Genomic DNA, 23,906 nt, shown 5'->3' on the forward strand with positions numbered 1-23,906 from the left:
TCTTAACTTTATGCGATTTTCACTGTGCTATGCAAGTTAGTAAGAGAAGCTTGGTAAGCAGGAAAATAAAGAATACATCTTTCTTTGAACCACAATGAGTTAAGGAGCCTTGTGCCTGAGCTCCCTGCAGACAAGAACAATGTGCAACCTCTGACAAGTCAGGCAGGCAACTGACTGCGTCAGCAGATAGCAGGAACATGAACTCAAGGGGCAGTCAATTCAATGGCTGATTCCAACAGCCATTCATGTCCCAGAGAGATTTCAGAGAGCTCACATCGTGTTTTAAGTCATGGCTGAGTTTCTGTCAGAGTGCATTTGCTAGCTGCACCGCTGAGTTTTAATTTGCAAGTTAGCCTACAGCAGTTTCCACTAATGGCATCTTATGCAATTTTTGACCTACTTTAACACATTGGGGCACTTGGAAACACGAGATCCACTGCAGCAGCTTTTTGCTTGGCTGTGTTACACTGCAGCAGGGAGCAAGGCTTTATATAAATACACCGATCCACTAAAACACAGGTGACAAATTAAAACAGACTAATTTTCAAGGTATTTGTCAAACCATTAGAAGCATCCATATCAATTATCATACCTCAAATTTTAAGCTATAGACTGTGTACATTATTGCAAAAAGATCACATGGTCAAAAACCAGTAAGCTGTTAGAGCACGCAGCTCAGTGTATGTGTTTCTCAACATTTCTCAGCTGCAGTTTCCTGAAGAACACCACAAACCAGGGCTCGTGTGTGTATGGTAAAACACTACAGGGGTCTGCAATACATTTGGCCCTACCAGATGGCTATATTACAGAAAAAAAGCTCTTTCCTTCTAGATAGCCTCCCCAACTCTAGCAATAAATGAAAAGACTTATCAGAGGATCTTTGATACTCTTCTATTATCTATTCCACTACCAAATGTGAACAGATGGGGAGGTAAATACAACTATTAAAAAAAAAAACCATAGCAAAAGGAAGTATTACCAATTAATCAGAGCTAATCTTTGAGCAGGAAGAAAAGCAGCAAGAAAAAAATTGTGATTATTATCCCTTCATCTTCCTTCTCCCATATGAGAAACCAGACTCTGATGTACATTTTAAAAGTTCCAAGATACATTCCACAGTGTGTGCATTTCAAATTTGTGATCCAATTGTGTCTGACAACCATGAGCCCACAGACACTTGTGACTGCAAACTAAAATTCAAGATCTACAGAGCACTTTTTTTCAGAACAATCCTGGAAGTGTTGTTTCGGGTTTTTTTTCTGTTCTCCTCTCGTTCTGTTATGAAGACATCCAGGCAAGTTTTAAGTATGGCTGAAGCAAACACAATACACACCATCACCGGCATTGCACACCAGTTCTTTGTCAGTGCTCAGAACAACTCCCTATTCTGAACTAATGGTTTTATCACCTCCTCTATCTTCTTTCATCATTCTATATCCTGCATTAATGGAATAATGCTCTCTCTGCTTAAAAATCTAGAGACTTACACAAGATTGACATTAAAATCTCATGTACTTGATACTGTATAATCTCATTACTAATTTAACCATATAGCACTTTTCCCGTAATTAAGTCCAAACCTTATAAAAAACCAAAAAAGCAAATAAAAATGAGAAAATAATTCAATTACGTAGTTTTAACACTAATTACCTACATACATTTTACATGCCAGGTTTTTTTAGCTGAACCCTTTCAAAAGTTTTTTTTCCCCTTTCTCCTCCCCCAACTGATAATTCTTATGTGAATAAATTAAAAAAGAACAACACCACTTCTACAAAATCTAGGAAGAACACAAATTTATTGAGTTCTACCTGCCTGAAAAGTGCTGGTGAAGGGTTGCTATTTCATGCTTTGTCTATATAGGTAAGTTGAAAGAGAAATTGCTGCAAAAATTGTTGCACTTCAAAACTGAGATGTTTCTCTAGAGCTTCTTACCATTCCTAAGTGAATACAAAAGTGGGTTGTTTCGGGTTTTTTTAATCACACGAAGCTAGTCCCTGTCATTTTCATATGACGCAACATCTACACTTTAAGTTCCCTCATGACTATAAAATAATTTCAGGCAATATTAATATACAGAGAAGCAATCAGTCATATGTTCAAGAACTCAGGTATCCCAGTTCCAAAAGTGCATGATAAAAAACATTAGTAATGGAGTATTTTGAAAGAACATTCTTACCCGGTATTAATGCATGCTACTGTTACAAATGTATCCATTGCATACAGTATTTCTTTTGTTGACAGCAAAAAAGCATGCTGAATGGTATCAGCTCAGTATAAATCTATTTTTAATGAGGTTCAAGACACTGTTCATGTCCCATCAGTAACAGCTTCCTCCAACTACACCAGTTAAGCTTGCAGTGTTAAAAAGCTTTACAGAAATGTGGCTTAGACTGGTCTCAAACATTTTCAAAGCAGGGCATTGGGACTGGACCTTAAATTCTATTACCATTCATTTAATTTGTCACTGTAAGAGGCCTAAAAGCATGTTAAGTAACAAACTTGGGCTTAACTAGCAGAACATAAAGGTAAATACCTTTATGTGGATTTGCTGTGGTCTTTTAATATTAAGTAGACATCAACAATGTGGATCATGTGCTCAAAAAGAAGAGACCAAAACAAACAAAAACTCTAGAGAAGCATAATATAAATCCCACGTTAGCACAACTGCAGACATTATAACACAATATAATGGGTCAACTTGTTTAATGTGTGGAGCAATCACAAATAAACCAGTCATCTTAGCAACCAAATTAATAAAAATATTTAAGTTAAACTGCAAGTAATCCACACAATTCATCAAGATATATCTATAAAGCAGCTGATGGCACCAATTTGCTAAATGGATTATGAGGAAATACACAGAAATTCTAAGATGAAAAAGCAGACAAAGACACGAAGTATGTTAAAATGATGCAATGAAACAGAGTATACACATTAAACATTTATGTTTAATCAAGACAAATCTTTTTTTTTTTTCTTTTTTTTTTTGTAACAGAAGTTCTTCAGGAAAGCCTATTCCCACAATAGTGAGGTCATTTCTTTCAAGCAGCTCTGTTGTACAACTGTTACTAGGACCTTAAACAATTTTAAATTTTTGTATATTGATATTTTTGGACTAAAAGTTTTAAAATACTGTTTGGATTTTATTTGTGCTCCATATATTGCAAGCAATTAACAACGTGAAGAAAGATTCAATTCCTCAGCTAGAATGCCAAACTCTATAACAAGTATTACATGTACACAATACTTGCACAGTGACAAGCAAAAGGAAGTACTAGTTGAGCACTTACTTTCAGAAATCCACAGCAACTCTTAAAATCCATTTCAACTCCCCCACACTACCCAGTCGACAATTTAAGGCATCTCCATCCATCCGTCCATCCATCCGTCCAGTCCCATACACACACTTTAAGTTGGCGGTGTTACTCTTACAAAAAAATCACTACGTCAATCAGGTACCATTTATTATTTATCCCTATAACTGTGGCAGCAATGAGATATGACAGTTAAACCAGTGTTAAATCAATACAATATTTACATAGCACAGCACATTAAGCTTGAGACACTCACTTGGGGGATAAAACCACATTTCAGAACGCGACAATGGTCACCATTATTATGTGTCTGAAAACGGCTATTTACAGGTCCCTATAACATAACTATAGTCTGTACACTGTTCCAGTGGGGCAGGCAGAAGCAGGATAGGCATTTAATTTGAGGGATTTTAAACATAAGATTTGGAAGCATATTAATATGCTACCTGAACAACATAAGCCACCTTAACATTCTCCATGGTGGTCTCATATGCTAGAATGGCATGTCCAGCTGATACAAAACAGACAACATTTACTTTGTGGATAATTTTTGACTCCAGCTATTCAGTCATCTGAACTTTGAAAGCAATTCGTCCCAGAAACTTGTCACGGTCATCTTCATTTTTTAAATTAGGTGAGCCCAGGATCTTACACTCAATTGCTATTTCTTCTTTGGTAGTGTTGGAGTTAATCGCTAGTTGAACAGCCACCAGAGGCTGTAAATAGTGAGCCTAGTAAACAGAAAGATGGGAAAGATATTTGAGACACTAGAGTAAGTTAGTGTTTAAATTAACATTTAATCCATCAGAACAGCTAATTAAGAAAAAAAAGCTAATTAAGAACTCAAATTTTCAAAGCCCAATGACTCAGGTAAGACTTTTTTTTTCCAAAGACAGACAGTGAGATATAAATCCTTCATACTATTTCTCAACTAATAATTTAAGTCACAATAATTTAAGTCAACATAATTTAAGTCACAAACAGCATCTTCAAGAGGCATACAACTTTTCCCCTTTCTAATGTACTGACTCCAACTTTTCTAGAAACATCTACATGAAACAGCCTCTGAAATTAGTCTTCCTATCCATTCCTTTGTCTCTTCTGTTATTTTGGGTTTTGTTTCTTTTCTTGATTTCATTTATTTTGGGTTTTTTTGTGTTTTGTTTGTTTGCTTGTTTATTTTTAATCTGCTATAAAACATAACTTTTCTAGCACAGTTTTAAGCTTTTTTTTTTTTTGCCAAAAGCATGATTCAACAAATACCAGTAAACTAGTTTCCCTTTCAACCTATCCCATTTACTTGTTTAGCAACAATCCATTTTCAAATGTGTTATCTGTTTGATAGCTTTACATAGAAATGATTTCTTAAATATTCTGAGAGTACCCTGGTAAATCATATTTACTGGAACAACTACAATTCTTGAATCCATTCCCTATAATGAAAAGGTAAAATTTAGGAATGAATGCACAATTAAATTTTTGTCAACCCAGTATTATTTCTGAACTCCAACTCAATTAGGACAACTTGATTTTTTTTTATAAAGTGCCTATGAATTAAATAAGAGATTGTTTATTATACAATATTAAAGCAGCATTTCATAAAGTATTTCAATAATTTCTTTGTAATTTTAGGTCAATACTGCTGATTGCTGATTAAGAAAAATTATTTATTTTCTTGGTAAAAACTCACATAAGCCAGTGGGCTAAATATGACACTACAGTATTATACAATCACAAGCCTTAAATTTTAACTGAACAAAATTTTGTGTTAAGATATTTTTTTTCTCCTCATTAACTTAAGAGACTCCTTAATACATTTGTTATTTTTAGGCTACCTTCTCTATCAACAAAAGCACTACATAGTACTCAAAATCTCATTTAAAAAGAATGATGTCATGGAAGTTGATGTGCTGGAATCTTTAATGTGAAATATTACTAAGTGGTAGATTGAAATATTGCTTTCCTTGGATCGCGATTTTGCTATCGCGATCAGATATTTTCCTGTGTTCCTATAAACTTCAAACTGGGAGGGGGAAATGCAGCTAGGCAAGGCATCCTCAAAATTCTCTGGTTATAAGGGTGATACCACACCTGAGGTACTAATTGAGTTTTATAAAAATAAGAAATAAAATTCTTGTTTCCTTGTAGAAGTCTTCTCTCTGCCAAGATTTTTCAAATGCTATGATGTTTTGAAGACAGAATGGACTTCTACTCAATGCACAATTTGAGGGGCAGATGAAAGAGAATCAGCATCCCTATTAAGCACTACAGATCATCTGAAAAAGGTAATGTTCCCTCAGGTCAGAGAGTTGGGTTTATTGTGCTGAGCAGCAAAAGGCAAATAACCATTCTGGACCACAAAACTGTAGATGTTGGTACTTTTACGGCTCTTAATTTAGCACAAGAGCAGCAAGATTAGTTGAATCCTCTTAACTCTTTCACAGAATAAAGCAATTTGACAATTCCACACTGCTGTAACATAAAAGTTCTGTTGTATATACAAGAAATCTATTCAGTCTCAAGACTGATAAAAATTCCTCAACCTCTCACAACTATTCTTTCTCCCTCTTCTTTTTCACAATATGCTAATGCTATGAAAACTGAACTTTACATAAGTAGGAATCCCTCAAACCATAGCCCTTATCCCACATGACTAAGTGAACATGAAAGGATATTGAACAAAAAACTTCTTTAAAAAAGCTTAAATCAAATCTAAATCAAGCCTAAATCAAGCAAAGAACAGAGTTTAGTTTTGCCTGTGTTCATTATTCTCATAATCTCTCCTTTTCCATCAGTGTAGCAGCAAGACGGGAATTCTGTCAGGGAAGTTCTTCATCCCATCTTTGATATAAACTACCTCCTGACATCTCAAGGTCTATTGATGCTGTACTTTTCACTTCTTAGGGAAGCAGAGCTCTCACATTCCAAGAAGAGGACAGAGTATGTATTGTATGCCTGTCGGAATCACAGATTGACAGTCTCTCTCTAATCTTGTACGTCTAAGAAAATGAATGGTTTAGCAATTCAGAAAACACAGACCTACCCATAAATAGCATGAAAGCAAATGTAGAAGAAAACCAAGCTCATCAGTAAAAGTCATGAGAGAATAAAATAAAACCTCCAAAGTTATGTGAACTACTGCAAGTAAGTATAGAGTACACTGAAAAAAAAAAAAAAAATCACTGTTAAGGGAACAATTTAGTACAAAAATCACTTCTGGGAAATTATGAACAACCACTGTGGGATACTATGGAACTAATAGATTTATGTGGAAAAAGTACTTTTATCTTCAGTGGTGAATAGTGAAGATGTTTATTAGACTAAGTAACTTGGTCAGAAACAGACAATACTATATTTTATACAAGGTACACATTTTCTGTATGTAGTTATCACAAGTTGATGCAAGAAAAGAAGAAATAACAATTCAAGTTAGAAAAGAAATTGGAGTTTTAACTCTGCTTCTATGTTCATCAAGTAGTGAGCTTTGTTTTTTTTTAAAATGAGTGTTCTTCAATTAGATAAATAAGATTTATGTAACACTACAATTAGGATTGATGGAGCAAGCAAAGTAAAACAAAAATAAGAAAATTTGAATAAATAAAAAGATTTATTTAAAAAAATCTACTACTTTGAAGTGCTTCTTCATAAATAGAGAAAACAGAAAACATGATTGAAAAGCCACAAATAAATAATAATCAACAATACCATAATGAATTATAAACTTAATATACTATATATAAACTCCATGGATTAAGTACTGGGAACTATTGTAATCCAAAGAACCAGTTTATTTTTCTTGTCTTTCCCTGCATTCAAAAAGATTTCAAAAGATATCAGTGACCCAAAAGCAGCAGATGCCCTTAATGCTGCTAGCATGCAGCCTTTTCTTCATTAGGAAAATGCCCAGTTTATCTGCTTGTGTCTGCTAAAGCATATATTTAATCTCAAACACTGAAATTTCTGCATATTCCTTGGGAGTACCTCATTACAAAGTTCAAACTTCAAAATTAATCTGGTATTATTGTGAACGTAAACATGAGCATGCTACCAGCTCATGCTGAGAAGCTCAACATGAGCTGGCAGTGTGCTCACACAGCCCAGAAGGCCAACCATATCCTGGGATGCAGAGAGGAGTGTGGCCAGCAGATCTAGAGAGGTGATTCTCCCCCCCCCTACTCTGCTCTTGTGAGACTCCACCTTGAATACTGCATCCAGTTCTGGTGTCCCCACCGAAAGAGGGACATAGATCTGCTAGAGTGAGTTCAGAGGAGGGCCACAAAGATGATTCAGAGGCTAGAGCACCTCTGCTATGAGGACAGGCTAAGGGAACTGAGATTATTCAGTCCTGAAAAGAAGAGACTCTGGTGGGACCCAATAGCTGCCTTCCAATACCTGAAGGGAACCTACAGGAAGGCCGGGGAGGGACTTTTCCCAAAAGTGTCCACTGATAGGACAAGGGGAAATGGGTTTAAGTTAAAGGAAAACAGATTTAGGTTGGATCTTAAGAAAAAATTCTTCAGTATGAGGAGAGCAAGACTCTGGAATAAATTGTCCAGAGAAGTTGTGGATGTCCCCTCCCTGGAGGTGTTCAAGGCCAGGTTGGATGAGGCCTTGAGTAGCCTGATCTAGTTGAGAGGTGTCCCTGCCCATGGCAGGGAGGTTGGATTAGATGATCTCTGAGGTCCCTTCCAACCTAGGCCATTGTATGATTCTATAACTTACATAATTTACAAAATAAAGACCATCATTAAAGCATACTTACATGCAATCTTTTCCCATAGTATGGAAAGTACATTAAGTCGATCAAGCCTTCAGGAGGAAAGTAAGTTATCTCAACCATGCCTTCTTCCTGTGATTCGAGATAGCAACACAATTAAAAGTTAAAAAACATGAATACAAAAATCAAATTATAACCCAATGATGAAGTGCAAGATCCCTACAAAAGGCAACTAGCGACAATCTTTTAAAATAACTTCCAAAATAGATTTTTGTCAGTTACATGCTGCACACATCTGCTACAGTAAGGATTAATAACCGTAGTATTTAAATTAGTAATCAAGTCAAGACAGCTTGCCTCCATGTTTCCCTTATGAGTCAAAGAAAAAGGGAGTGGAGATTGCAATGAATAATTCAACAACCAAACCCACCCGATATATAAGCCAAACTATACAAGCAAGCCTGTATATTTTGGTGAAGCAAAAGCACATCTCTATTTAAGCGGAAGATGAATTTCTGTTTAAAGCCAGGTTTTTAAGCCTCTCAAATTTGGAACAATATAACCCATCACAAAAGAACTATAGCCCCCTCCCTGCAATGCTGTACTATTCCTAACACTTATCCAGATAGCCTTGGAATACAGTCTAGCTAAAAAAAGTCTACCTTAAAACTGTGATGTTACTAGAGTTTCTGTGTGTCATCCACTACCTTAGAGGAACAATATACATATGCATACCTTATTGCTAATTTTCCCTTATAATCCAAAATCTTGTAATAAGAAGCAGCTACCTACAAAGTTGCCGCTTAATTTCTGACTAACAAGTCACCCAATGTGTAAAATATACAAAATACGTATATATGATTGAGATGTCCGAAACATAGGCTATCAGCACAGCAGTACATAGACACATCTCCCGGTATGCGAGATTCTTCAGGATTGTGTATTCTGGCAGGATGTCAAACTACTGCAAAGTTCAAACTATTCGGTAATGCCCATATCTAATGTGACTTTCTAGAATAAACATAATACAGTGATAAATGGAAATGCCACTAACACTCCCCGAAATGCTAAATGTATCTTCAGAACATCACTGCTTGTTCAGTGTAATTCACAAGTTCCAAGTGGATTAGTAACTTTCACTGTTTTTTACCATACCCATATAGACCTGCAATTTTAAAAAGATACACTACAAAGTTCAGAGGAAAACTGCAGTAATAGAACAGAGCAAAAGAGGATGTCAATAGGAACTCAAAGATCAAAAATTAGTAAAGAACAAACTACAGCTCATGAATACTTTCTCTTCACCTCCTCAGAAGAATATACTGTTGTCTAGGATATGGCCACATGTTGTTCCTTTGCAGTATAAATTATTACAAGACCTTGAGCTAGTAAATATAATTTTTAAGTAGAAACATGTTGCTTTTCACCATTACTCTTTATTTTATTTAAAGCTCATGCAGCTGAAAATACTCAATTTTCAAATATATTTCAGAAATAATTGTTAAGAACAACCAGAATACAGAAGAACATAAGAAAGATAAATAGGAGTAGAGCTTTCTGCAGCAGCTAAACACATGGCATGCACGCATGCAGTCGTAAATATATATGCATTATGCTATCAATGCAGTAGCAGAGAGTTTCTGGGACATGCAACTGCCTGTCTCCAGCCACTGCTGTGGGGTTTGGAGTTTTCTTTAATAATTAATCCTAATTATTCTCCCTACACATTTAAAAGGAAAAAAAAAAACCAAAAAACCCCAAGACCTAAACAGGCTGCAGTTGCTTTGAAGATCTTCAAGAATCATTCCCTTAGTAAGTATCACTTGTTCTGACTGCCATTTACAATTTTTGGAAAAGAGTGGCAAGCAGTCAGCAAATCTAAAAATCAGACCACTTAGCTGGACAGATAGACTTCAACCTCTCTTACCTGGTCTTTATTAAGACTGCATCTTAAAAAGAGTAATTTTGTAGATGTTAAAATAATGTACAAAGACCCAACGAAAGAACTTGGGCAAAATTGATCTACAGTAATTTGAGAAGAAACAGTATCATTGCACAAGTTGAAGAGCAGTATGTAATAGTAGAAACTGTAAAACATCTAATATTTCTGTCACAAAAAGCAAGGTAACTCAGATGCTGAATATGTGGACAATAGCAAGTCACGTAGTGTCATTCATACAGCCACTCTACTAGAAAGTGATACCCAATACAAGTCACTAAACATCAGAAATACAGAGTTAAGGCCATCCTTCTTCTCTGCAGTTAAAAAAAAGTAAATCATGCATAAAATCTACAAGTATTCAGTAAAGGTAGTTTCAGTTGAAGGTGTTCCAGACCACATGAAATTGTATACTTCCAGTCCCAAACTAGAGACCTGAAATGCTGGTCTTCCAATTTCTTTGGAAACTCAATCCTTTTTTGGCTTGTTTCTCTCTGTGGAGATCCTTAGGACTACAGCAGCCCAGCTCCTCCAGGGCAAAGGAGAAAGGACCAGCTGTGCTTGGTGTCTGACACTGCAAACACTGATTTCCCTAATCTACATGAATTACAGTGATCACAGCTACCCTATGTGGGCACAGAGGGAGGAACATCCCCAACTCTCAAGTGTGCTGGCTTTGAAATGACAGATCTATCTAAAACTTTTCTATTTAAAAAAAAATATAGGAAAAGTGCAGGGAGAAGAAAGAAGAATCACCTCACAGGAGAATGCCTAAAGAGCATGCATTTCGAAGTATATAACTTAAATGATGTTTCAGCTGGCAAAGACTAGCAGGATACACAGACAGAAGCGATTAACCTCACTCTGTACTTAAGAGACTTGTCCTCTTCATTTAAAAAGCATAAAAAATTTCCAGGTAAAAATAAATAATTGCCTGTAAAATGTGAAGTCCAGGCAGACACTTCTCCAAATTGCCCTCAACATATGAAGAGGAAAGAAAAATTGGTAAACAGCAAATCTACAGGTTTTTAAAAAAGTCTGCTCTATAATGAAGAGAACATGATAGCAGGATTTCCACTGTTCAATTACATGTTTTTAAGCAAAACTGATCTTTGTCACGCAGATGTTAAAGATTTCTAAAGCAAATAAGATTTGCTTGATTTGTGTTATGAACCGCACAAATATGCTTAAATTCTACGAAGCTAATATCCAGTGCAGAATTTACTTTCAGAAATGCGTGTCACCTGGATTAATCTCTTTCAACCCACATTTGCTGACAGCAACACAGAAGGAAGAAAAACAAACCTCAAAACACTGCAACACAACACAACAGGTACTTAAAGCCTAGGTAAACACTCTGAGCAAGAGAAGCAATAGGGAAGTCCAAATGACCAGTACACTTCAACTTCTGTTATAAGCCATATTTAGGGAATATTCAAATACAGTGGCAGATGCAATGTAATTATAAATTTGTCTGCGAAATGCACAGATATCTATTGGCTATCCTTCTCCACCTTTCCAGTGTGCACACAAAAGGATCACAGCCCACATCCTTGAATTAAGAAAATCCAGAAGGTATTAATTCCAGCTAAGCATTCACTTTACCCTCTACAGATGAGGAAGAGACCGTTAAACAACACTCATATCTTAAAGAGTCAAAGAAATACAAACACAATTGCAATCAAAGCCTCATAAGCCGACATAAAGAACAGCGTAATCCTTTCGTGTTCAAAGTAGGGGTTTCAGTAAGATATATAGATATATATATATAGATACATATATTCTTTCTGCACAACAGAAAGAAGACGTTCTGGAAAAATTCTAAAAATAAGGCTGAGATAAAAGGAGAAAATTAAATGGAATTAAATGGAATTTGAGCCAGTAAGTCAGCTTCAGCAGGGGTCCAGTTTAAATGCTTCTATACTAATGCACATAGCATGGTGACCAAATATGAGGAGCTAGAGACGTGTGCGCACCTACAGGGCTGTGACATTATCAGCATCACTGAGACATGACAGGATGGGTCCTATAACTGGAGTATAGGGATGGATGGATATAAGCTCTTTAGGAAAGACAGGCAGGGGAGAAGAGGAGAGGATGTGGCCCCTCAGTGACCATGGAACTGCATCTGGGGAAGAACGAGGAACTGCCTAAGAGCTTATGGGTCAGGGTTAAAGGCAAGGCAGGGGCAGGCGTTATTATAGTGGGGGTCTGCTGTCTGATCAGGAAGACCAAGTGGATGAGACCGTTTATCCACAAATAGGAACAGTTTCATATTCACAAGCCTTGGTCCTCATGGTGGACTTCAACCACCTCGGTATCTGTTGGAGGAACAACACAGCAAGGCATCAGCAGTCCAGTAGGTTCTTGAGAATAATTTTCCTGAGAATAATATTCTCCTCCAAGTGGTAGAGGAGCTGACAAGAAAAGGTGCTACGCTTGGACCTTGTTCTGACCAATGAGAAGGGGCTGGTGGGCAATGTGAAGCTCAAGGGCAATCTTGGCTGCAGGGACCATGAAATGGCTGAATTCCTGATCCTTACGACAAGTAGAGTACATAGCAAGCTCTGTGGATACCCTACATTTTACAGTAGCTGTGCTGGCAGCTCTGCGTTGCAGAATTAAGACTTTCGTCCTTGAGCTCTTTTCTAAACAAGTCCACAACTCTTGCTTGCTAATTATGAAAAGAGACCCTGACCAGCTGAGTATAGCTCATGTTGGGAGTTTGTCCATGAGAATTAACAGATAAGACACTTCTTGTACACAAGATGTGCATGGGAGTGAGCAGGAGAGTATGATCAAAACAGACCTGGGAAAGTCTGTTCTCCCTGTGTGATAGGAGAGTGATTGAAGGAGTACATGAGCTAATAACATCCCTGGCTGCATAGTCTGGTCTCTTGTTTGTAACCTACAAATAGTGCTTCTTGCTAATAAGTATAAATATGTGTGCCTGCTCGCAATAAAGCAAATTCCGTTTTCCACCATCTCGGAGTTTGTGCGTGCTTCTCCACAAAGCTCGCTACCTTGGACTTCAGGAGAGCAGACTCTGAACTCTTCAAGGACTTGCTTAGTAGGGTACCATGGGATACAGCCCTGGAGGGGAGAGAGGCCCACAAAAGCTGGTAGGTATTCAAGGATCACCTCCTCCAAGCCCAGAAGCAATGCATCCTGGCAAACTGAGAGGTGGGCAAGAATGCCAGGAGGCCTGCATGGCTCAACAGGATGCTCCTGGACACTATTAGTTGCAAAAAGAAAGTCTACAGAGCATGGAAACAGGAACAGATAACCTGGGAGGAATACAAAGAAGTTGTTCAAGCAGCAGTTGTTCAAGCTAAGGCCCAGACAGAATTAAATGTGGCCAGGGACATCAAGAGTAACAAGAAAAGTTTTTGCAAGTACATCAGTGACAAAAGGAAGATCAGGGAAAACGTGAGCCCTTCTCCAGAAGAAAATGGGGGACCTAGTCACAAAGGATATGGAGAAGGCTGAGGTACTCGACAACTTTTTTGCCTCCATCTTCGACAGTAAGTGCTCTAACCACACCATCCAAGTTGTAGACAGGGACTGGGAGAATGAAGACCCACCCACTGTAAGAGAAGACCAGGTTCAAGACCATCTAATGAACCTGAAGGTGCACAAGTCCATGGGACCTGACGAGACTCATTCGTGGGTCCTGAGGGAACTAGCAGACAAAGCTGCAAAGCCATTTTCCATCGTATTTGAAAAGTCACAGCTGTCTGGTAAAGTTCCCACTGACTGGAAAAGAGGAAACTTGACTCCTATTTTCAAAAATGGAGATAAGGAAGACCTGAAGAACTACAAGCCAGTCAGTCTCACCTTGGTGCCTGGCAAGACAATGGAGCAGACCCTTCTGAAGGCTCTGCTAGGGCACATGGAAAACGAGGAGGCAGCAACCAACATGGCTTCACCAAGGAAAAATTCTGCCTGATAAATTTGGTAATTTTTTATGATAGGGTTACACCATTTGTGGATAAGTGAAGAGCAAGAGATGTCATCCTCTTGGACGTGTGCATAGCATTCGACACTGTCCTGCATGACATCCTGGTCTCTAAACTGGAGCGACACAGACTTGAGAGATGGATCACTTGGTGGATAAGGAAGTGGCTACATGGCCACTCTCAAGAGTTTTGATCAACAGCTCAATGTTCAAACGGAGACCTGTGACAAGCGGAGTCCCTCAGGGGTCAGTACTGGGACTGGTGCTGTTTAACATCTGTGTCAGCAACATGGACAGCGGGATCAAGTGTACACTCAGCAGGTTTCCTCATGACACCAAGCCGTCTGCTGTGGTCAACACACTGGAGGGAAGGGATGCCATCCAGAGGGACTTTGACAGGCTGGAGTGTGGGTCCATGCCAATCTCATGAAGTTCAAGGCCAAGTGCAAGGCCCTGCACCTGAGTCGGGGCAATCCCAACCACAAATACAGGCTGGGAGATGAGCAGCTTGAAAGCAGCCCTGCAGAGAAGGACTTGAGAGTGCTGGTTGATGAAGCACTTAACATGAGCCAGCAAAGCACACTGGCAGCCCAAAAAAGCCAACCATGTCCTGGGCTGCATCAAAAGATGCATGGCCAGCAGCAGGTCAAGGGAGGTGATGCTCCCCCTCTACTCTGCTCTTGTGAGTCCCTACCTGGAGTACTATATCCAGCTCCAGAGCCCACAACACAAGGTTATGGATCTCTTGGAGAGGCTCTAGAGGATGGCCAGGCTGAGGGAGTTGGGTCTGTTCAGCCTGGAGAAGAGAAGGCTCCAGGGAGACCTTATAGCAGCCTTCCAGTACCTAGAGGGAGCCTACAGGAAAACTGTTTACAAGAAACTGTTTACAAGTGCATATGGTGACAGGACAAGGGGTAATGTTTTTAAACTAGAACAGAGTAGATTTAGGTTAGACATTAGTAAGAAATTCTTTGCTATGAGGGTGGAGGGTGGTAACACACCGGAATGGGTTGCCCAGAGAAACTGTGATGTCTCATCCCTGGAAGTGTCCAAGAACAGGGTGGATGGGGCTTTGAAAAACCTGGTCTAGTGGGAGGTGTCTCTGCCCATGGCGGGGCAAGGGTTGTAACTAGATGATCTTTAAGTCCCTTCCAACTCAAGCCATTCTATGATAATGCAATTTATTTATAAATATCTCAAAGGGTAAACAAAATAGCATAAAATCTCAATGTGATCAACCATGTCATTATCAAACTTACTTTTTTGCTAGTGAAATCAGCCAAGAGCATAAGAAAAAGCATCGCCTGTGATTTCCTATTTACCACTGTTTCACAGAGCATACATACAAGAAAGTTTAAGAAATACAATCATAATAAAATAAGATTACCATCAATGTTTTATAAATCACTTTAACTTGCTTCTCAACACACCACAAGGCCTTTCAAATTAGAAATGAACATGACTGTCAGGGACCCTATTTAGTATTTTCAATAAACATTTGCAAAATATAAAAGAAAGTTTGTTAACGGACAGCACCAAGCTTAAAGTAGTACGAAACGCTTCAGAGAACTTGATCCCATTAAAACAATCATGAAAAATTACAGAGGGATAGACAAAAATAGCAACATGAAATTCAAAGTTCTGAACCTCAATAAATCACATCTACAAATACATCTGTACTTGGAAATAGCCCAAAGAAAAAAATCTATATAGTAAAACAATTAAAAGACTCAAGGTACTACAAACAGCAGATTCACCTAAAGAGACATTACTTCCAGTGTGATGACAGAGGATGTCATTAACAATACCTCAGCTAGACACAAAAAATTATAAACTAAAGAAGGCAAAGAAGAAAGAGTACTAGTAAAAATAGAAGGAACTTAATTGGCTTTTTTATCATGGGGAGATCAAAACTTCCAAAGACTCCAAAAAATCAAATATTACAATTTATGCCTACCACAGGTACCTAGGATGAAGGCAAGAGCACTTACAGTATGTGTCTCATTAACTGCTGAAATTTCCCAGTCTACATTTTTATCAGTCATCTCAAGCAAAAAGCCATGACTCCATTCCTTGCTCAAGCTACTAACTGAGCAAGGCTTTCAATGCTCCCCAAGCAGTCTAGGAAAAATATGCATAAGTCAAAGTAATTAATTATAGTTGCCAAAAAACATTCTGTGTAAATCCATTGGTACACAACAAATGTGCATAGATTAGTCATCATTATAAGTAGTTTATACTTGATTTGAAGGCAACTTTTATTTAAACAGTAACATTAGTTTCCACACTGAGTCTTACCCATCATTTATAAAATTGTCTAAGGTGCACTTGCAGCATGGAGAAAAAATAAAAATATAGGTTATGAAATGGGAAAAACAAATATAACTCACAATAAATAAGAACACAAATAACATGAATGCATTTTCCTTAATTTTAAAGCAAGTCAGGTAGCTCAAATACATCTTAGGATGAAAGAACAAAACCAAAAAAGTATTTTTATAAACACACTGAAGAAATTAAAGACACTAAAACTAAAGTAGACATAGAGTAAGATGAAATAAAGTAAAAAAAAAAAAAAGAACAAAATCTAACAAGAACAGAGTGAAATAAATGTTCTGACACAGTATATTACTTCACTTTTCATCCTAAATACACACATTTCTAACATTCAGAACTTACCTTAGATGTACAGTGTATACGTGGTTCTCCTTCAGGCTTTAATCCAATTATCTGAAGGAGAGAAAGTTAAAAATTTTAGAGATTTTCTCTCCCCATCTAGTTTTACAAACTGAATTTAAACTTTTCCTCATTTACTATGACAGAGTTCATACCAGGAGAAAAAAAAAATAAAAAAAATAAAAAAATCTATCTGGTGTCATTTTTTATACGAAGCACAATTTTAGACTAGGACTAACACTTTAAGCATTGTAAAGTTAAAGCTCAAATAGTTACAGTGGCCACAGAATAGACTATTTTCTGAATTTACATTCAACATTAATGGCTCAAACAGTCAGCAGTTCAAGTAATGTGTAACATCACTGAAAAGGCAAATACTTATTCACTCAGTTTCCTTACATAGTTTAGGAGTTACAGAATGCATTATACTCCAATTACATTTCTATAACGCATACATGCGGTAAAACACACTTTACCTGGACAGTGCTTTAGAACACAGAGCACTGTACTCCTTAAAACAGTTATCACATATTTTGATGAAAGTAATCAAAGTCAATACTTTTAAATATTAGAATGTTCAAAAGTCTCGCACTTCATTTTACTCTCTGAAACATATCAATTGCTAGACATCTCAGTAAATTACACTATTTCAGAAATGCAAATGTCTTGACAAGCAAACTGAACATGTACTTCAGTCCTTTTCTACAGTAACATTTCATACACTGGTATTTGGGAGCACTTGTACTAATAATTAAAAAAAATAAACAGGCACTTACTCTATTCACTTTCACAAGCACGCAGGGAGTTCCTTTCGAATAGCCAAAGGTCTTATCTTCCTTTCCAGAGCACTGTCCAAGCTCAGAGAGGTTAAATCGACATGCCTTTTTAACAGCAATATCATTTTGATCAAAAATCCTTCCTGGTGTACAGTTTATGTTTTGGGATTGCTTTGAATCATCATATGCTGTGTAACAGAAATAGCTCATAAATCAGTCATATAAAACACACAACCAAAAAGCTGCAGAAACCTATATAAACATTTAATTTATAGTTGCTACTTTTCTAGCTTTCTCAAAGGACTACCTTCTATGCACCTTAACAAACACTTTTCCAAAGAATATCAGGAAGTGGCATTGTGCTTAGAAGTATAACAATCAACTTCACTCCTGTACATAAACTAATTCTAAACTAATTATGGATTAAAATATAAACAATCAAGTGTTTACCATGAAACTAAACCAGTTTCTCCCTTTGCATGTTTTGTGTTTTTTTTTTTAATAAACACACAGAAGAACTTCAAGTATTTCAATAACTAACACTAAATTGCTCCTACATTTAAATCAGGTTGTATAAGTGATGTTATACTAATATCCCAAGTTTCTCACTTTCCTGTGTTTCACAGGTGCAGACCACATTCTCACAAATGCTCATCTACTCATATTTAAGACATTTTTTGGTTTTGTTCCCATCCCCCACATCCTGCCCTAAGCTAAGCATAAACAATGGAAAATGGAAAAAAGGGAAAGTTCATCCTCAATGCAATTACTTGCAGAAACAAGCAATCACTAAATGTAGCATTCTCCCAGGAACCCTTGGCAAAGCTCTCAAAGAAAAACCTACTCATAGAAGCTTTTGGTAGATGCCACAACTACGAATCCAGAAAGATTCAATTACAGTTTGCATAGCTAGCAAAGCAACTCATGCACACAGGCAAGATTTTACAGCACCTCCTCAATTCTGACACATAACTTTTGAGAGATTAAACTTACTAATATTTTAAACTGATTTCTGTATTACTAGATTAACTGTACATACAGGCACATAATATATGGCTAAAACTACTGATTTTGCTCTCCTCCAGTCTTGTCCTGTGTTACCTTTTCTCCATGTTCTAAATTCAGTGTTTTAATAACATAAATACTGTGTACCAGGTTGAACATAATAAACTGCAATTAATTTAACCTTTGTGTGCCTCACTTTTTAAACAGGCAAACACTCAATTTCTTAAGACTAGAAGTCATTTAGATGACCAGTTAAGTCTTGATAAATTTTGCCTCCAAGTACATGATCAATGTAATTTTATATTGAATCCTTTTGGCATACATAATTTCTACATCTCGTACTATTTAAACAACCAAATCACAAAACACTAGACTATGACACAAAAGTTTCCAGTAGGTTCCTTGTGCTCAGGCTCCCTACCAGTACTCAAGTATTGATTATTTACCTTTTTATGTAAAGTATATACTTTAATAACACATGTCTAGAGTAAGCCTGAACTTGCAACAGTCTTCATTAGCAATTGTGTACTACAAGCGAAAAAGGAAATTAAGGTACTCAAACATTAAGGCTCCTGAATTACTTGGGCAGCTGTAAGTAACTTACTTACATTCAAGGAATTTTCTAAGTGTGGAAACATATTCTGCATATGACTGGGCATCGCTCTTGTTAAAGTAAAATTCCAATGCAGTGTCTGGCTTTGGTGAAATCATAAGTCCTTAAAAAGAAAAAGTACAAGTAAAGAACCAAACAACTTTTCTCCCCTACACCACTCTAACCTATGCAAAAATCACATCCATAAATTGGAAAATACTCAATCTATAAAGAAACATTATTGTTACTCCTATATTCCACACTACTGGAAGGTAGTTAGTTTTTTAAGTCAATTATCAAAATCAACACTACATGGATTAATACTTCAATCCAACGTATAACGTAAATTCACAAACCAAGCCCAACTGACCATGAATAGCAAAATCAATACCTTAATCACTTTCAATCAAATAATTTTACTGATTGACTTCTCATTTTTCATATTCAGCATATTAAACTTCAGAAATAGTTGAAATAATACCCAAAACCGACCCAGAAAATCTCCAATTGAAGTTATGCTTCAAAGCTTTAGGCAATATAGAGTGAAGCTATGATTGTATTAATCTCAAAGAAACTCTCAAAAACCAAAGTATTTTTAAAAAATTTATAATGTATAAAGGTGGCTTGAAAGATTTTCCAATCAAAACAGACAAGTCAAGTTAGTTGTTAGTCCTTTCCTCCTCTTCAAACAGAAAGTTTAGGTGTCATTCGTTCCACGGAAAATGCAATAAACTTTATCAAACCACTGTGTGCACATCACTTGAAGTGCCTATGCCTCAGTTAGGCTGTGGTAACTATGAACACTCCTGAGCTGCCTTCCAGGCTGATAGCACTGGACACTTCAGGGTCAGCTACTGGCTGAGGGTATTGAACAGGAACAACCTACAGCCAGAACCAGCAGGAGAAACACCAGCACAGATTATTGAATGCTCAAAGCCCAGCTTTGTGTTGAAGGATGAAAAAGACAGACACTGACATAGAGCTTGGGCCCTTGATGAAGATGAACTGTCCTTCCCAGGATATGGGTAGATAAAGGTAAAGTGTTAAATATTACAGATTTTTTTTGTAGCAGTTTAAAGCAAAAGGCACGGTCTCTACTAATACATACAGCCCTGTACCATCAGGAGTCGTCACTAACACAGATACATAGTCCCACTATTACTCATCACAGCTTCAGGAGCAGATGAAATAGTGCTACACCACAAGATATTACAGAAGATTAAATCTGTTCAAAAGAGGGTGCATGATTGATTGTTTATTCACACTACCTTAAGGTAATTCATATCAAATATAAATAATCAGAAAGGATAAAAACTCTGCACTTGTGATTAAAGGATGAGTGTCCATGCATCTGTCTCTTCAAATATAGCTGAGAACTGACATTGTAGTTCCACCAAAGAAAAAACCAAAACCAATCCATTTTTTATCAGATTGGTTTTCTTCTAAGTTAGAATATTAAAATGATTTGATCAATATGTCACGAGGATGGAGCAAGGCTCTTCTCGGTGACAATCAATGGTAGGACCAGGGGTAATGGGTTTAAACTGGAACACAAGAGGTTCCACCTAAATTTGAGAAGAAACTTCTTCTCAGTAAGGGTAACAGAACACTGGCACAGGCTGCCCAGGGAGGTACTGGAGTCTCCTTCTCTGGAGACATTCAAAACCCACCTGGATGCCTTCCTGTGTAACATCGTTTAGGTGTACCTGCTCCGGCGGGGGGATTGGACTAGATGATCTTTCGAGGTCCCTTCCAGTCCCTAACATTCTGTGATTCTGTAATGTCAAATTTGGCACAAGAGAAACAGCAGCAACTAATTCTGTCAGCTTAGGATGCCATATGGTTTCCTATCCTCTGGCAAAACCAATTAAAACTATATACCCAAATGAATACAATTCAAGGCAGAACACAAAACTCATCTCCCAAAATTGAAAAATAAAAATAAAATCAGGCTTTCTTTATACAAAATAAACATTTAAGAATATAAGACTACAGTGGGAAAATAAAGTTAGATAATGTCTTAATGTTGGATTCTTAATACATTACTGTAGTTAATCAATCACTTTCAGAAAACATATAGAAAGTGCAATTAAGCAGTCCAGGACTATTAAGGATTCACCTAAAGAAATGACTGAGCTTCTCATCTGAAGGCAGAAATTATTACAAATACTTTAAACTGGGAAATAATAAAGGTATATACTAGAAATTTATCACAGACAAACATATTTTAGATTCTAAAAAAACCCACTAACATAATTTAATGCTTTTTTTACTCTACCTTTCTTGCAGGATTTCCAATAAACCATAAATTCTCCTTTCTGCATCAGCAGCTGTTAAATTATTTCCAGGCAAGCCACAACTAAATACCTTAGTGACTGACAGTCTATATAAAACTACAAATATCATTTTGACTGCAAATTACTTTGCACTATGACAATCCTCTTCTAGTCTCCACAATGAACTAGGATTCAACAAAATACAAGTTACTAAAAGGACTAAAAATAACTGAAGGGGTTTTGCACACTAAGAGATTGTTATTATCTAAAGAATTATACTGTAAATGGAAGGACTGAGATATTGCTTTTCATAGTGAATATGACAAAGTAACTGAATTAGTCATCAAAGAATGAAACAATAATTTGAAGAGATTTATTGCATCAGGGGAACTTAAACATCCTAAGAGGAAGGGACTCCTCCAATTCCAGTGGATCACAGTCTGCCTAGAGACTATGGTGTAAATTCTACAGAAAAAGCTAACTGAAGGACTGATGCATAGACCACGAGATGCAGGATTTGGGCTCTTCTGGAAGAACAGAATTAGCAACCTCAGCATAGGATAGCATCTAGGATTGTAACAGAGATTATATTACCCTACAATTCCAAGTGGTGATTTAAAAAAAAAAAGGTTTTAAATCATCTGGACTTGATTGACACTATTATAACTCATTGTACAATGCAAGTCAGACATCAATTACAAAATAAATCAACTGTGAGATTTCCAAGCATGTTTAACACAAGAGCAAAACCTTTGACCTATACCATCCAGGTTTTGTGTGTAGATTTTTTTTTTTTATAATTTAAAGTTTTACAGCCAGGAACATGACATGTTTCACTGCAAGTGAAAAATGACAAAGTTAAAGAGAAACATTAAAACAGAAAAAAGCAATTTTATTAACTTACATGTATGAATCATTAAAAGACATATTTTAAAAAGTGATTCAGAAATGTTATAGGAATTCTTAAACTAAAAACTGATTGTGAAATACATATTTTTAAAATAAACATTACTTACGACTTATTTCAAAACAAAGGAAAATTAATACCGTTAACTATGAGAGGCACAAGAGGAAAAACATCACTCAAATCAAGTACCAAGTCACAGCTATCCATAGCTCCATTCACTACCAAGATTCTGACTAACTCAAAGGAGATGGAGAGAAACAGTCAACTAAGCCGTCTTCTTTCTCCCACCCCTCTTTTTTTTTGTTTTTGAATCATGCAAGCATTATTATTATTTCTAGTATTTAGCCCATTTGTAGCTTGAAAAAACAGCACATATCCTCAAGAATCCCTTACAAGAAGGCCTGAACACTACATCAAAACAAATTCTGTTCAGAATCAAGAGACATTTGTCATGCTGTCCTAATTGCAACTTGTCCACACAAAGACTACTATATCCTATTAAGCAGGATATAGCTGCAAGACGCTGGTTAATTTTTTCAATTAGAATTTGTAGTTCAAAAAATGAAAAAGTATTAAAAAAATTGTCTAACCTCCACTAAAATATTAATATTACATAGTCATTTAGTTTTGTTAGATTTTAAACATAAGACAAGTTACTACAAAGTTTGACCTAATTGCTTCAGTTGCACACACAAATCAAACGCTTATTCTCCAGAAACAGTTCACTAGAAAACACTAATCTTTGGTGTAATTACAGTATGCAGAAGCATCTTTTAAATCTTTCAAAATTAAAATCCTTAATTTTATTCCAATATTGAGATACACTAAAACATAGCCTGTAATGACAGATTTTTGTGAATATATTTAAATAATAAAAATAAGGGCGGGGGACACAACCACCTTTATTTTCATTTGTGCAGGGGTTTTCTTCCGTCACATATAGCTACTTGAACCAGTCAATAGTGGCATGTATACAAAGGAAGCAAGACACCACTTTTAGGGGCAGCTACATGTTACATGGACTTTGTTTCATCATAAAACGGGACCCTCTCTTTTCAGTGGATCCCTACATAATAGGTCAAGAACCTCTGGAATCTGTAGATGTTCCATCTTGATTAAAAGCTATCTAATACTACAATGAAAACTCTGGAAAATGCAACTGTATCGTAGTCCTGACACATTCTTGAGCAGATCATCCCCATAGTACTATCTGTCTTCAAAGTATCAAAGGCTAATCATAGGTGGCCTTCCATCTGATGCAAGAGAACAGGCTTATAGTACCGTTAAAGCAATTTAATTAAACAATAATCCCACTTCTACAACAATGTGTTGTGTGGATGTCCACGTAAAATTGAATTTGTCATGTATATAAACTGCAAGAGAAAATAACTTGGAGAAAAAAAACAGCAAAAGTTAGAACATACACACAAAAAAAATACTGACTTAATTTATGCTATGAACATGTATAACACACCTTATGCTGAGTTTTAACTTTGAAACCAGTAACTGAATAATAATCACAGTTTCCAACAGGCAGTTCATATTTCAAACAAGCTCTCTAATGAAACTTAGCTGTTTAGACAGAGGTTTATGAAAAAATAAATACACCGTTACCTGGACTAGAAATACGGTCACGGTATTTTGGTATATCACTGCTCAGTGTCTGAAGCATAACCCACATCGTGAATGTGAAGAGTGCAGCAAGAAAGCCATAAAATACCAGATAGAATAGAAGGATCAAAC

The 23,906-nt window shown here is 36.7% G+C and overlaps 1 protein-coding gene across 1 annotated transcript; it reads right to left on the reverse strand.

The window, feature by feature from the left end:
- Nucleotides 1-3,122: 3,122 nt before the first annotated feature.
- ATP1B3 (ATPase, Na+/K+ transporting, beta 3 polypeptide) lies at nt 3,123-23,906 on the reverse strand (the record flags this gene model as incomplete). Its single annotated transcript, XM_009871276.1, has 6 exons — nt 3,123-4,048; nt 8,080-8,166; nt 16,611-16,661; nt 17,384-17,571; nt 18,997-19,104; nt 23,778-23,906. Coding segments are annotated over 6 exons (734 nt in total), but the record flags the coding sequence as incomplete, so codon positions are not given.

The sequence above is a fragment of the Apaloderma vittatum genome, unplaced genomic scaffold (assembly GCF_000703405.1).
Source record: "Apaloderma vittatum isolate BGI_N311 unplaced genomic scaffold, ASM70340v1 scaffold7236, whole genome shotgun sequence".
NCBI classification, from domain to species: domain Eukaryota; kingdom Metazoa; phylum Chordata; class Aves; order Trogoniformes; family Trogonidae; genus Apaloderma; species Apaloderma vittatum.